Here is a 13504-nt window from a genome sequence, read left to right on the forward strand (position 1 = left end):
CGATAGTGCTGAACTCCTCTGCCTATTAAACATGGTGGGTACAAATTCCCCCTAGTATGGAACAGCTAGCAGCAACGAGATCGCGTGGATGGGATCCGTATTAAATATTGGGGCTATTTTAGGTATGTATACTCCCCTGACTATATGTAATGAAATCCCCCCAAATCTATACTAGATATCCTAACAGATATCGACGCTGTTAAAAGTCACTAGACTGCTTACTAAATATGGGATTACAACTTGCAAATCCCCCTTAACGAATGAAGTGACTAGTAGAAATGGAATCAAGTTGATGATCGTTATTCAGTTGTAATCCCCTTTTTATATCCGGGGGAGACTAGCTCTCTTATTGGAGTGTAGTCAGTTTTTTAGCCCCACAGCCCACTCCCCCTTTTTTTTGTAGAATAATGACAGTACAAAAAATTCAAGAGACCAACTTACTTTGGTTTATTTTCAGACACATTAATTTATTCTTGTCAAACATACTACAAAAACATGTATCTATTATTAAACTTTTAGCGTTAAACTTTTACCAACAAAACTCCTTTATTCACACAACAACTAAAAAAACTTACCATCAGGACCTTTCATCGGTGGTTTCCTCTCGTCCAACGTGGGTCGGAAATGGGGGCTGCTGGCGTCATTCATCCCCCTAGTGGTGGGCTGGGTGCTAGTCATCATTGGCACCTCCATGTGGCTGCTGTACATCGGCAGAGTGTGCTGGGGTATTGCTGTCGGGATGCTGTTCACTATCGGACCTATGTACTGCGCTGAGATTGCTACGGTAAGTGATTTTAAACTAAAATTGACCGCAAATTGTTATTCCGGGACAAAAACGTTCCTATGCTTTTTGGAAATCTCAAAGGGTTTATAGAAAATTCATCAAATCGTTCTGTTGTTGTAGTGTGAACAGACAGACAGACTTTACATATTTAGACATATCACTTACCCATTTACTAGATAATATTATTATCGATGTGGTTGGGGTTGGTGCCACGAATTTCCTCTGTGGATGAGTATTCGTAGCGACCAAGGTGCCTGTTTCTGCTCTGTAGTAGAGCAGGACAGTCAAGGAGGTGTATAGGTGTCTCGTCCTCCTCCTCGTAGAATCTGCAAGTCCCTAAGTCATGTTATAAAGTTTAATCTGAAATAAGTAAGATGGTTATGTAAGCAGTTTTTAACTACTCCTTAGTCCGTAGTGGCACAACCTGGGATTTCACTGCACTACAATAACTTTTTTTAACAACTTACTAATAAACAAGCGATTTTTGTTTCTATGACCAATTTAAAAATTCTAGACGGACTCCCGAGGCGCTCTCGGCTCGTTCCTCCAGCTCTTCATCACCTTTGGTTTCCTCTTCGTGTACGGCGTCGGGCCTTATGCGCCCTACAACGTGGTGGCTTTCCTCGGCTTGGGAGTGGTGGTGGTGGCTGCTGTGCTATTCTTCTTCATGCCAGAGACACCCACTTACTACTTGCTTAAAGGTATGATGATCTGATGCATGGCCCGAGTTTTAGACAGACGAAGAAGAGGTTCCCTAGATGCTACGAATTAAAAAAAACTAAGGAAACGTAACTCCAATACTTTAACCGTTTTGATTTGGTTCCTTTTCGCATACTGAAATATGACAATAGCTGTGAAACACTAACAATCACGAAATAATATTTTATACGTGGGAGAGCCATGCTTCGGCACGAATGGGCCGGCTCGACCGGAGAAATACCACGTTCTCGCAGAAAACCGGCGTGAAACAGCGCTTGCGCTGTGTTTCGCCGAGTGAGTGACTTTACCGGAGGCCCAATTCTCTTCCCTATCCTCCCCTTTTCCCTTCCCTTCCCTTCCCATCCCTACCCTCCCCTATTATCCTATTCCCTCTTAAAAGGCCGGCAACGCACCTGCAGCTCTTCTGATGCTGCGAGTGTCCATGGGCGACGGAAGTTGCTTTCCATCAAGTGACCCGTTTGCTCGTTTGCCCCCTTATTTCATTAAAAAAAAAGCCTTTGGTTGACATTGTCCCTTCTATAAATACACAAAATTGTGTACCAAATACATCCATAAAGTATGCATATATTCGGAGTACATTCTGTAGACTCGCAGAATAAATTTTGACGCAGTTCCTCTTCCTTAGTTTTTATTATTCGTAGCCTAGATGTCCTAAGTTCTCCACTCATGGCATGGTGGCAAAAATATTAAGGAGAGGATCCCGTAATATTTTTATTTTTTATGGACCATGTCATAAGTGAGAAACAAAAGATCTTGTAAGGAGTTAATACGTCTATTAATTGGACATAGGTATTAGGTATATCTATTATATTTCATGCCCATCCATGATGAGACTTTCTAGTCGATAGTAGACAAATTGGTTAGTAATTATCTATCAGAATTGCTGAAAACTGATTTTTGATTAAAAATTAATTAAGAGAGCTGATTAGCATAAAAACCTCTGATAAGTGATAGGCGATGGCTAGGAAACAACTTTTTTTGATAATGACCTAAAAAGAACATTTTACTTTTGAAAAATGTGTTGATACTTGATATACATAATGTAACAAAAATTAATGATAATACTTTAGGGTGTGTACGTGTTCCTTGTAGAGAGTTCACTGTGAAAGTAGCAGCACTGAAAGACCAAATTTTTTTTTTACTTTTGTATGGGGAACTCGTGACGCTCGGGCCCTTGCCCATACAAAGGTGAAAAAAAAATTGTCTTTAAGCGCGGCTACTTTCACAGTGAACTCTCTACAAGGAACACGTACACACCCTACAGTATTATCACTTATTTTTGTTACACACTGTATATGAAAAACCTCTAAGAGCCAAAGACATTATAGCATCATTTTAAACTAAGCTTAAAAAATAACAAAAGGTTAACTAATCATCACTCAATCCTAACGATTTTGCCAGGTATTTTCCTAAAGTACATTTATCTTTAAGTACCTAAGCACTTAGTAATAATTCTGATTCTAGATTGGCAATTTAACACTGGATGATCTTGCGCAGCTTATCTTATGTAAACTTGCAACTTGGAGTAACGCCAAAAGGGGGGATTATTGTATACATCAATACATTGCTAAAATCTTGGCCAAATCCAATAAGTAATAAATATGTTGCAAACATTCTCTTCCGCATTTATCTTAAAATATGTGATCATGAAAATTCTGAGGCACTTAATACTGAAATTTTTGTTTTAGATAAAGATTTTACTATTCGATTATTTACGTTATTAGATTAGCTACTACATTATGTTTTATTCTATTTAAAGTTTTGTAAACATAATCCTCTTTAACGATCAATCTGTTTTTGTGTTCTTTAGTTCTGTCATTGACTGTTGTTTCATCAGCAAGCAACTTGATGATTAATCAATTTACCATTAATCTCTCATCATCAGGTAACCGCGACGCGGCAGCCGAGAGTCTGATGAAGATCCGCGGTAGATCACGCGCCGGTGTCGAGGCCGAGCTCAGTATGATCGCCGCTGATGTTGACGCGTCTTTGGAGAAGACTGCTACTGTGAGTAGATTGTTTCAATTGCAGCACCAGTAGCCCTAGCACGGCCACCAGTAGAAATGCGAAAGTATAGACAAACTGTGGACATAAAGTAAAGGTGCCGTTCCGATCTTTACCGCGGCCAATCGCGACCGACAAAATTCAATTAAAATGCCACTTTATGGCAGACTATAGTATATGTCATAGAGTAGGATATTATTTGATTTTTAGGACTATAGTCTGTCATAAAGTGGCATTTTAATTGCATTTTTGGGAACGAAAAAAGTTTGGAACGCTACCTTAAGTTTATCTCCACAGTTTGTCCATACTTTCGCAATTCTACTGGTGGCCGTGCTAGTGCTAGGTTGCATGGATCATTTTGCTCGATAGTTTTACTCCAAATCGAGTAATAATTACTGTGTGGACCGCAAATCTCACAGCTCGAAGGCTCGCATCGAGCGATGGAATTAAATATATCGATTTAGAATAAAACTATCGAGCAATGATGTGTGGAGGAAATCCCGAGCTGCGGGTTTTGTTTGACGTTATTGCTCGATCGAGCAAAACCGTATGTCATACTGAGCACATGGGCGTACCCAGGATTTCAGCCATTTTATTTTATCTTCCGGGGGAGGGTGGGGGGGGGAGCAATTTAGCACTTACAGTTACTTAAAGTTTGGTAGGCCGTAAATTAAATATATCACACACAATTTTTTTTAACAGAAACACTTCACAATGAACCACGATAATCTTGCTTTAATCCAACATCACGGACCGCAGAGCATGGCCTTTCTTAAAAATCCCTTCACCATACCAAAGATTTTCAAACATCTCTTTTCCAACTACTTCTATAGTCTCTAATCTAACTCTTTCTTCCAGCTGAGCGACGTGTTCAAAGGCAGCAACTTCAAGGCTTTTTACATCTCGTGCACTCTCGTGATGGCACAGCAGCTGTGCGGCATCAACGCCGTGCTCTTCTACATGACTGTCATCTTCGAGTCGTCCGGTTTGGACATCGCTGACATCGCCACCATCATCATCGGTGCTGTTCAGGTATTTTATTGGGCACTAGCGGTCCCGACAGACGTCCTTTGTAAATCTGTTTAATAGATTCTTCTTGAAATAAACTGTTACAAACTGAACACAAGGAAATGGTCATCAAATTCGGCCCCGATATTTTTGACATTACTATTTGCCAAAAGTATTCCTTCTCACTGTTGTGTTCAAGAATAACTTCAAAAATGCCGCCTCGACCCTTAAACATTTCTGATATTAAATTTGAAATTTCACACTTGTTAAAAAAACGATTATTTGATGCAATGACTGCAGACTTCGTTTTATTATGGTGCTAAACGATTAATCACGTATTGATGTTTTGTGTAGGTGGTAGCATCAGCCATCACACCGTTCGCGGTAGACCGGCTCGGTCGCAGGATCCTGCTGCTCATCTCGACCTGCGGAACTGCTGTTGGTTTGGTGAGTCATTAAACCATGAACTTCCTTGGAATTGACTAACTAAAAAATGCGTTGCAACGCCAAACGACGTTGCAATAAACCTTTAAGCGATACGTTTGGCGGAACGTATTTAAGTTTAAGTGTCTAAACACAAGGCCGATGTTACGCGGCGTAAAATCCGCATGATTACGCCCGCAATGTATTTTAAATTACCGATGAATACCTATTCCATCGCGTTCCGTCCGTATTTTGTATGCGTTTGACATTGCGAATGTAATCATGCGGAATTTACGCCGCGTAACTTCGGTCTAGTGTGTTTAGACACTGCTTATTAAGAAAATTTCCACACTTACTTCACTGTCAGTATTTGATCTTTCCATCCAAGCTTCTTTTATACTTATTTAACATTCATTATCCCCCAGGCTCTCCTCGGCATGTTCTTCATCCTCAAGAGTCAGGGCAGCGACATTGTGGACAGCATCAGTTTCTTGCCGATCCTGGCTCTGGTGCTCTTCATCATCACGTACTGCTGGGGTCTGGGACCTCTACCCTGGGCTATAATGAGCGAGCTGTTCCCTATTGAGGTGAAGACTGCCGCGTCACCGATCGTGACAGCATTCTGCTGGATTCTGTCTTTCATTGTGACTATGTGAGTATTTTTGCTAAGCCTACAAAAAAGAGGGGAGTTATAAGTTCGAAGTGTCTGTATGTCAGCTCTCGGTTTGGATGCTACGATGCCGAACAGACACACAGACAGATCGACATGTCAAACTTATAACGCCCCTCTTTTTTGTCGTGTACAAGGTGTAACAAAACAGTGGTAACTGATAATACCTTATCTTCTTCTTCCAAATTTCAGCAAAGGCGTGGAGAGGTAACAGACGTACAGACACACTTTCGCATTTATAACATTAGTATTGATTTGTTGTAACATTATCTCAAATTCCCTCTACCAGGCTGTTCCCCATGATCCCGGAAGAGCTGATGTACCTCGGCTTCTTCATCTTCTGCGTGTGCTGCGTGTGTTCCTTCTTCTTTGTCCTGTTCGTGGTGCCGGAGACCAAGGGCAAGAGCTTCCAGGAGATTCAGGAGGAACTCGGTGGAGGGTGAGTGAAATGTTTGAGTGTAATTATCATAGACAAGTCAACACGATGCGGGTGCGACGGACGTCGTTCTCGTCGTTCAGTCATTTTCAATTCAAAAAAATTGCCGCTTTTTTACATAAATGGAGACTTCAGCAACGAAAAAATTATTTAATATAAAGGTAGCGGGTATAGGTAATATATAAGCCAGGTGATGAAGTAGATAAGTTACAAGGTTTGTTCAAATTATAGGAGAAAAATGAGTAAATTTCCGTATGTTACAAAATATTACGTATCGTGTTCTTTCATTCACGTCTTCAATTATGAAGTTTGAAAGTTATCAAAAGCTTTGAGGTTATACGGCGATGGTTTGGCCCTTAGAGATTGTAAAAATTCCAATAAATGCTTAGGTAAATCAACAAGTCCTTCAGATATTACGGGGCTAGACATGATGAGAGGCGTCTATAGATATTTACATCTTTATGGCAGAGTAGACAGAACTAAGGAGTACCTCGACTTCAAACAAACGGGCGATACGCGAGTTGGGCGCAACTGTCACTTCCAAGTTTCAACCATAAAGTTAATATACCTAGCGGAATAGAGAAACAAAGGCCTGAGCAAGAGAGATGTCACTATCAGTAACACTGCGTGGTAAAAAGAGACGTGTGATACATGACAGCAGCACTCTTTTTTTGACGTCCAGTCGGCACGTGCCGCACGTTGGCAATTTAATCTCATAGAATTCATGTTCAATCATGCTTGTGTAAAGCGGGGAATTGACTACCGGGCCGCCCGCTACGGGCCGCCCGTCACGGGCAGGTCTGTCGCATGTCTGCTCGTGGATTCCTAGATACGGGCACAGACATGCCCGTTGGCCAGTGCCCGCAGCCTGCCCGCGAAATCGCATTTTTCCCGCACGGGCACGGGCAAGTCTGTACATGAATGGTCGCGACAGGCGGCCCGTTGTCATTTGCGCCTTGGAGAGCGACTGGAGTGCACTTAAAATATTAAAATATTTTAAAACATATTATTGTAAACAATACAAACACTTAGGAACGAAGGAACAAAAACAATTTTGACATTCGTTTATTTCCATTTACCGGTCGTATCCTTGTTTGTAGAAAGTTAAAAGCAAGGAATACATGAACACCGATCTACGTAATGCCGCTAATACAGCGAACTTATTGAAAAATCCAAAGAAATCAATGCCGATGCTGATCTATCATTTGTTACAAAGAAGATTGAGTCCATGAGTTCACGGCCGTGCTGCAGCCCTCTATCTATTCGACTGACTTGCCTGTTCTGTGTGTGTTCAATAGAGACAAGCGGCAGACTTGTGCCAGACTGGGCGGCCCGCGGGCAGCCCGGTAGTGAATTCCCCGATTTTAGTGTATACGTACACATATTTTTCACACAGATGAAAACCAATTTCGGCTTCGTTTGACAGCTCGAGATTGTTGCTCTATTCCGCTAGGTATATTAACTTTATGGTTTCAACATGTTTCACAAAGCATTAGTACTGCGCGCGCCGGCCGATATGACGTACTACGTCAAACGTATAAATTTCGAGATCTTTTCTGAGTCGGCCTACTCGTTACTTCTTTTTACTCTGCAAAAACTGTGCACTCGTTTTACGACTTTACACACTTGAATCTCTTCGTTTATTCTTTTTATTCTAATGAGGACGAAGTGGTGATTAGATCGATGATTCCAATCAAATGCAATTTGATATCGCAATAAACAAAAAGACGTCATTAAATCATCCATGTATAATGGCTATCGCCAGTTCTAGTAATAATGTAGTTTTTTTTTTTCAGAAAAGTGAAGTCCGGCAAGGCGTAAGTCAGCCCAAGAATAACAAGTCAGCTGCCATACTACTAAGAGTATTCAAAATACGAGTTAAGGGACCAATGTTTTGTACCTATTTATTGTAAGCTACGTTTACTTAAAAAGGGGGATTTTGTATAATAACATCTACTTAATCCCCCTTTTTGTTAAATATCATAAATGTGACCGCTATAACCCTTTATAATACAAAAATAAATCCCACCAAAATATAGGGGTGAAAATTTCGATGGGGGGAGTATGTTACTAATATCGACAGCTGAATTCCGTTTTTATTTATATTAGTAAATAAATAGCTTTAATATAAAAGAATTGAAACAAAGTGCCTTATTTTGTAAATTATTCAAATACGTATTTAGTATTTATTTTATTAAAAGTTTACCAAGTCCTATGTAACACACTCCCCCTTATACAGAATCCCCCTTTTTATTTAAGACAGCGGTCACGAAAATAGCCATAATAAAGTGTGTTATATTTATACTGTATTAAGATTTTAAGAATAGTTCCTGTCAGGTTACAGAGTCTTAAAACCGAATTTAATTCGAATTACGATTGTTATTTTATACTTACGATAATCATAAAGTTTATGTATATTTTTGATAGTACAATTTTAACACTCAAAGTGTGTTTTTTAGAATTTTTGTGTGACCAAAAATACTGAATGTCAAAATGAATGTATATATTTTAGAGGATTATCACAAAATTGCTTTAAGCGTTTAGAAAGAAAAGTTACTATAGGTCTACCAGGATCTGATGGCAAAAAGTGAGAAAATAAATTGACTCTAGCAATACCGGGACAATTGGAATAAAACATTTTGATCCTTTTTTTCCCTAACGGTTGATTATGTGTGTGAAACATGCAAATATAAAAATTTATCCAATGATCAAGGATATTTTTTGAAATTATGCCATCAAAATTTGCCATCAGATTCTGGCAGACCTATAGTAGACAACACGTTTGAAATCATTATTGATTTCTATATATTTGGCGCGTTTTGAAAATGAAATGGTGTCTAGAACAAATAATTTATAAATGAAAATTGGTACTCAAATTTTAGGTACTTATAATATTGAACAAATCACTAAGTACGATGGCTAAAACCCAATAAAAAATATATTGACAGTTTTTTCACATATTTTTGTATACAAAACTGTCAATTTTTTTAGAAGTGTTCAAAATGAAATTATATTTTAAAAACTTTTATGTTTTAGTTTTAAGTCTTCCAAAGTCTTAAAGTACCAAAGCACAAAGATAGATGTCGTGAGTTGTGATAGTAAATTATATTCTTATTGTAAATATGTTTACTTAGTCTGTAATGTGTTTTGAATAAAGTATATTTATAACAAAGAATTTTTCTTACCCTGTACTCTTACCCTTTTAACTCACCTTATTAAATAAAAAAAATATTATTATAGGCCCGACGGTGGTATAATTTTAATAAAAAAATGTTCTTTGACGTTCTTACTGACAGTACAAAAAAAACTATTTTGTAACAAACTTACCTTAATTATATTTTAAAAGGTTGTTTAATTTAAAACCTTCAATCAATTGAAAATGTTTGTCAAAAGTAACACACTCCCCCTTCAAACTTAATACGAGCTAAATTAGAATTAGATTATGCAGAAATTGGCCATTTTTTGACATAATAAAACAACAATTTGAAAACAATATAAATATATTACATTTCGATGACACTGTATCATGTATTCACATTTTTCAAAGATCAGTCTCGCACTTTATTCTTAAATTATCAAATCAAATCATTTGATTCGGCATCAGAGGCCCATATAACAAATACCTTAAATCTAACATACATATAATTATATAATAAATACCTTAAAACTAACATACATATTTTATATATACTTAAAAACTAACACTGTCACATTTTGCCGGCGACGTGACTCTCTTCGTTCCGGAGTCTCCCCCGGAACCTCCGGAAATTATATCTTACGAAAAAGATTTGACATTACTAAAACCGCCATTTTGTAAAATGACAATTTAGATTTTTTAATTTACTCGGTACACTTTAAAATCCTGTCCATATCATTTAAGTATAATTTTGCATGTGATGTGAATAATTATGCTAATGACAGAAAGCATGTCAATTTAAGTGAGAGACATTTTTCATCCACACCTACATGACAATATCATCCACGCTCCAAAATATCGTAGGTCTGTACAGTCAATCATACCTCTATAAAACATGGGACCGTCCATTAATCACGTAAACTTTTTTTGTTAGGCTATAGTTTGTGCGTTTTAAGATGATATGGGTGACAGTTTTCATATTCCTTGTTACGGGTTTTTTTTACAAGAAAACAAAAAAAATCAAAATGTAATAAATTATATTCCATGGGTGAGGTCGCCAATTTTTGCTGATATGACGCAGAAGAAAAAAGCGTAGCGTAGCGTCACAGTAGCGTTTAAAGTGACGAATAATTGTTAAGGTGTTCGTACAATACAATACTATATTATTTTTAATATTTATATTAAACTAGCTGTCCCGGCAAACGTTGTTTTGCCATATAAAGTATTTCCGATTTCGCCCATATTATTTTATTGAAGTGACTAAATAAGTATGGCATCATTGCAACGTCCATCGCTATCCCGTCGCACAAAAAATGCATTCTGTCAATTCTATGTCATAATGTTACATTAAAAAAGTTTATATATTATTGTTTATAGTCTGTCAAGAAAGTCATGACAGGCAGGAATTTTTTTAAAGAAAATAAAAAATATGAGAACTTTATTAATTCGAGATAAAAATGTGCAAGATGACAATATTTAAAATGTAATAAGCGTTCTCTGTGAAAATACAAAGAAAAAAATACACCTTATAAGCGTGATTACCTTAGAACATTTTCCCGCCTGTCATGACTTTCTTGACAGACTATAAACAATATATATAAACTTAAGCATTGTCTAATAGTATTTTAATCTAAAATACTATTAGACAATGCTTACACGGCCAGTCTGAGATCAGCTAAGTCCCAGAGACAAGAGTTGAAAAAAAAAAGTTAATATTTTTTACAAAATATAGGTAGTCGTCCTAATGTCGTTGTAACTAAGGTCGAATTTCGGCCATTGGGCGATCTCTAGTAATAATAAATGGGTTTTATTGGTGACGTTTAAGAAGTGGGGCAAAATTGATGTTTCTAACGATTCATTTGATTTTAAAAGTTTATAAAGAAAGTTATCTTAAAATACTATAAGAATTAGATGAGGTTACAGCCATTTATATAAGGGTTCATAACATATCCGATTTATCTTCAAATCTGCCATACTTACTGCTACAACGACAGTTAAGGTGCACCTCTTCCAAGGCGGATTGTATATTTTAAGCTATTTTCTTACCTTTTTTTATGTTTAATTGTAAATATATTTTTAGAGTATTGTTTGAACCAAAATAATCGGCCTCGCCCCTATATCTACAAAAACAAATGTTTCCTATAATTGTAAATGAATAAAAATGAAAAGTTGCTAAATGCTAACTTATTAATACGAGTATAAAATTATAAATATTAACTGTGAAATAGGAGTATAAAATTATTGTTACGAAAACATTTGAAAAATGTCAGATGCATGAAACGGAACTTATGTCAATAGAGATTGACTCTGTTGAATCGAAATCAAATCGATAAAAAAGGGCGGCCATCTTAAATCGCCGGCTCCACTGAAATGTCAGTACGAAATCGATAATTTCGATTGCAATTCCTTTACGAAGTGATTCGATATTTTTAAATTATCGATTAATTTTTGTTAGGTAACTAACATACTATTGTCAATTATAATGTGTCACGCATATCATCATAAAACGCACAAACTATAGTTATAAGTTACTAAATACGTTAAATATACAAAAAAATACAGCCTCTTTACTCACTTGATTAATGGACAATCATATCAAAATATTTTGTAAAGCCACGTTGTCAATCCAGTGTAGCTATTCGACCCAAAACTATTAATCTATGTTATTATTACTGACTAGTCAAACTCTTTACTGATTTCGTCCATAGCTACCAAACTGTCATATATGCTACCCGCATACACGCCTATATCATCATCCTTCTTAATCTTCAGACTGGCAGAATACAACTTTTTGTACATCTCTGTCATTCTGTCATAATCTTTGTTGGCTTTAGATCTGCAGTATTGGATGACACTTTTGAGGATAAAATGTAGTCTATTCTCGAAGAGGCTTAGTAGACTATGTTCATTTCTTATACCTACCTCCTCCGCTTCCTCTGGTTTCTGGTCATTCTGGTCTTTCTGGTCTTCTGGATCTCGGTCTTTCATCATCTTCATGATGGACTGCGACTGTCGAAGCAGGTCGATCGCGTCTTGCTGAGATTTCAGCTTGAGATTCGGTGTCACTGGAATGAAAATTGTTATTATGAGTCAAAGTAATAAATAGTAATAATATCTGTGGACGCTTAACACCACGTCAGTCTGGCCCCGTGGTAAGTAACTGATCCACCGTTTATTGAATTAATTTGTTACTAAAATGTGATAAATAAAGAACCACCCGACCGATTGCAGACAAACCTCACATTAGCCATGTACAGAATAGTCCGAACCAAGCCTAAATATTTGGTTTGAATAGGTGAGCCCGTTCTTCAGTTATAAAATTACTACGAAAAGTGGCACATATTTAATACACAACCATGACCCAGGAACATTGAAAATTTTACGTAGGCGGGATTCGAAGCCGCGACCCCCGGTTTGAGCCGCCACACGCTCATCCACTGAGCCACAGAGGCCGTCAATGTAATATGTACCCATCTGAGCTTTTCAAACACATTATATTTTAACTTTATTAGTTTATCTACCATTCATTCATGAGTAAATAAAATGTATGAATGTTCTTAGAATAAAACGACCATTTAAGCTATATTTACTACTGAAGTAAATATTGTAGTTTTCTATCTAATTTGTGTTGCCACGTTACACCCAGACGGTGTAACGTGGCAACACGTGATTTGATTTATATCAAACATTATAACTATATTTACATGTGGCTTTTATTATGTGGCTTTAAGGATCTTATCACAGTAGCGACTTGCTCGCGGCGAACACGCGGCGAATTCACGTGGCTCTCTAAGGCCGGTATAAATAGTCAGTACTCAAGATGCATCTCGGTCTCAAGACACGGTTCAGGCTCTGTGATTGGTTGGCTATCAAAATTTGGACCAATCACAGAACCGAACCGCGTCTTGAGACCGGGTCGCATCTTAACTACTGACTATTTATACCGACCTAAAAGTATCCAAGACGCCGTGAAGTCGCCTACCGACCGCCGTGAAACCGCCCGCATCGCGTTAATGCAAAAGTACATGGTGTAACCAAGTGATAATACTTCAGGGTGTGTATGGGTTCCTTGTAGAGGGTTCACTGTGAAAGTGGCAGCGCTGAAAGACCAAATTTTTTTTCACTTTTGTATGGGGAAACTCGTGACGCTGGGGCGCTTGCCTTGCCCATACAAAAGTGAAAAAAATGGTCTTTCAGCGCTGCCACTTTCACAGTGAACCCTCTACAAGGAACACATACACACCCTAAAGTATTATCACTTAGTTTTGTTACACCTTGTATAGAGTACACAGTGAAATCTGGATTGTCTGATGCCTGATCTCT

At 37.7% G+C, this 13504-nt stretch overlaps 2 protein-coding genes across 5 annotated transcripts in view; one reads left to right on the top strand and one right to left on the bottom strand.

Moving 5' to 3' along the window:
* The window catches only part of LOC121737805 (facilitated trehalose transporter Tret1), a 39738-nt gene extending 31772 nt beyond the window's left edge, over nt 1-7966 (top strand). For 2 of the 4 annotated variants that reach the window (XM_042129510.1, XM_042129509.1), the window contains exons 4-11: nt 582-784; nt 1299-1485; nt 3390-3511; nt 4367-4540; nt 4871-4963; nt 5365-5591; nt 5899-6048; nt 7842-7966. In XM_042129510.1, coding sequence (XP_041985444.1) covers nt 582-784; nt 1299-1485; nt 3390-3511; nt 4367-4540; nt 4871-4963; nt 5365-5591; nt 5899-6048; nt 7842-7866 — 1181 coding nt within the window. In that variant the 3' untranslated portion in view covers nt 7867-7966. Of the gene's footprint in view, nt 1-46; nt 123-581; nt 785-1298; nt 1486-3389; nt 3512-4366; nt 4541-4870; nt 4964-5364; nt 5592-5898; nt 6049-7841 lie in introns of those variants that run through there. The other 2 variants (XM_042129511.1, XM_042129513.1) reach the window with 2 other exon arrangements.
* Nucleotides 7967-11705: 3739 nt separating this feature from the next.
* The window catches only part of LOC121737647 (erythroid differentiation-related factor 1), a 34310-nt gene continuing 32511 nt past the window's right edge, over nt 11706-13504 (bottom strand). The window contains exon 19 of the mRNA XM_042129306.1: nt 11706-12246. Coding sequence (XP_041985240.1) covers nt 11858-12246 — 389 coding nt within the window. The 3' untranslated portion in view covers nt 11706-11857. The remainder of the gene's footprint in view (nt 12247-13504) is intronic.

Source organism: Aricia agestis, chromosome 21 (genome assembly GCF_905147365.1).
Source record: "Aricia agestis chromosome 21, ilAriAges1.1, whole genome shotgun sequence".
Classification (NCBI taxonomy): Eukaryota; Metazoa; Arthropoda; class Insecta; order Lepidoptera; family Lycaenidae; genus Aricia; species Aricia agestis.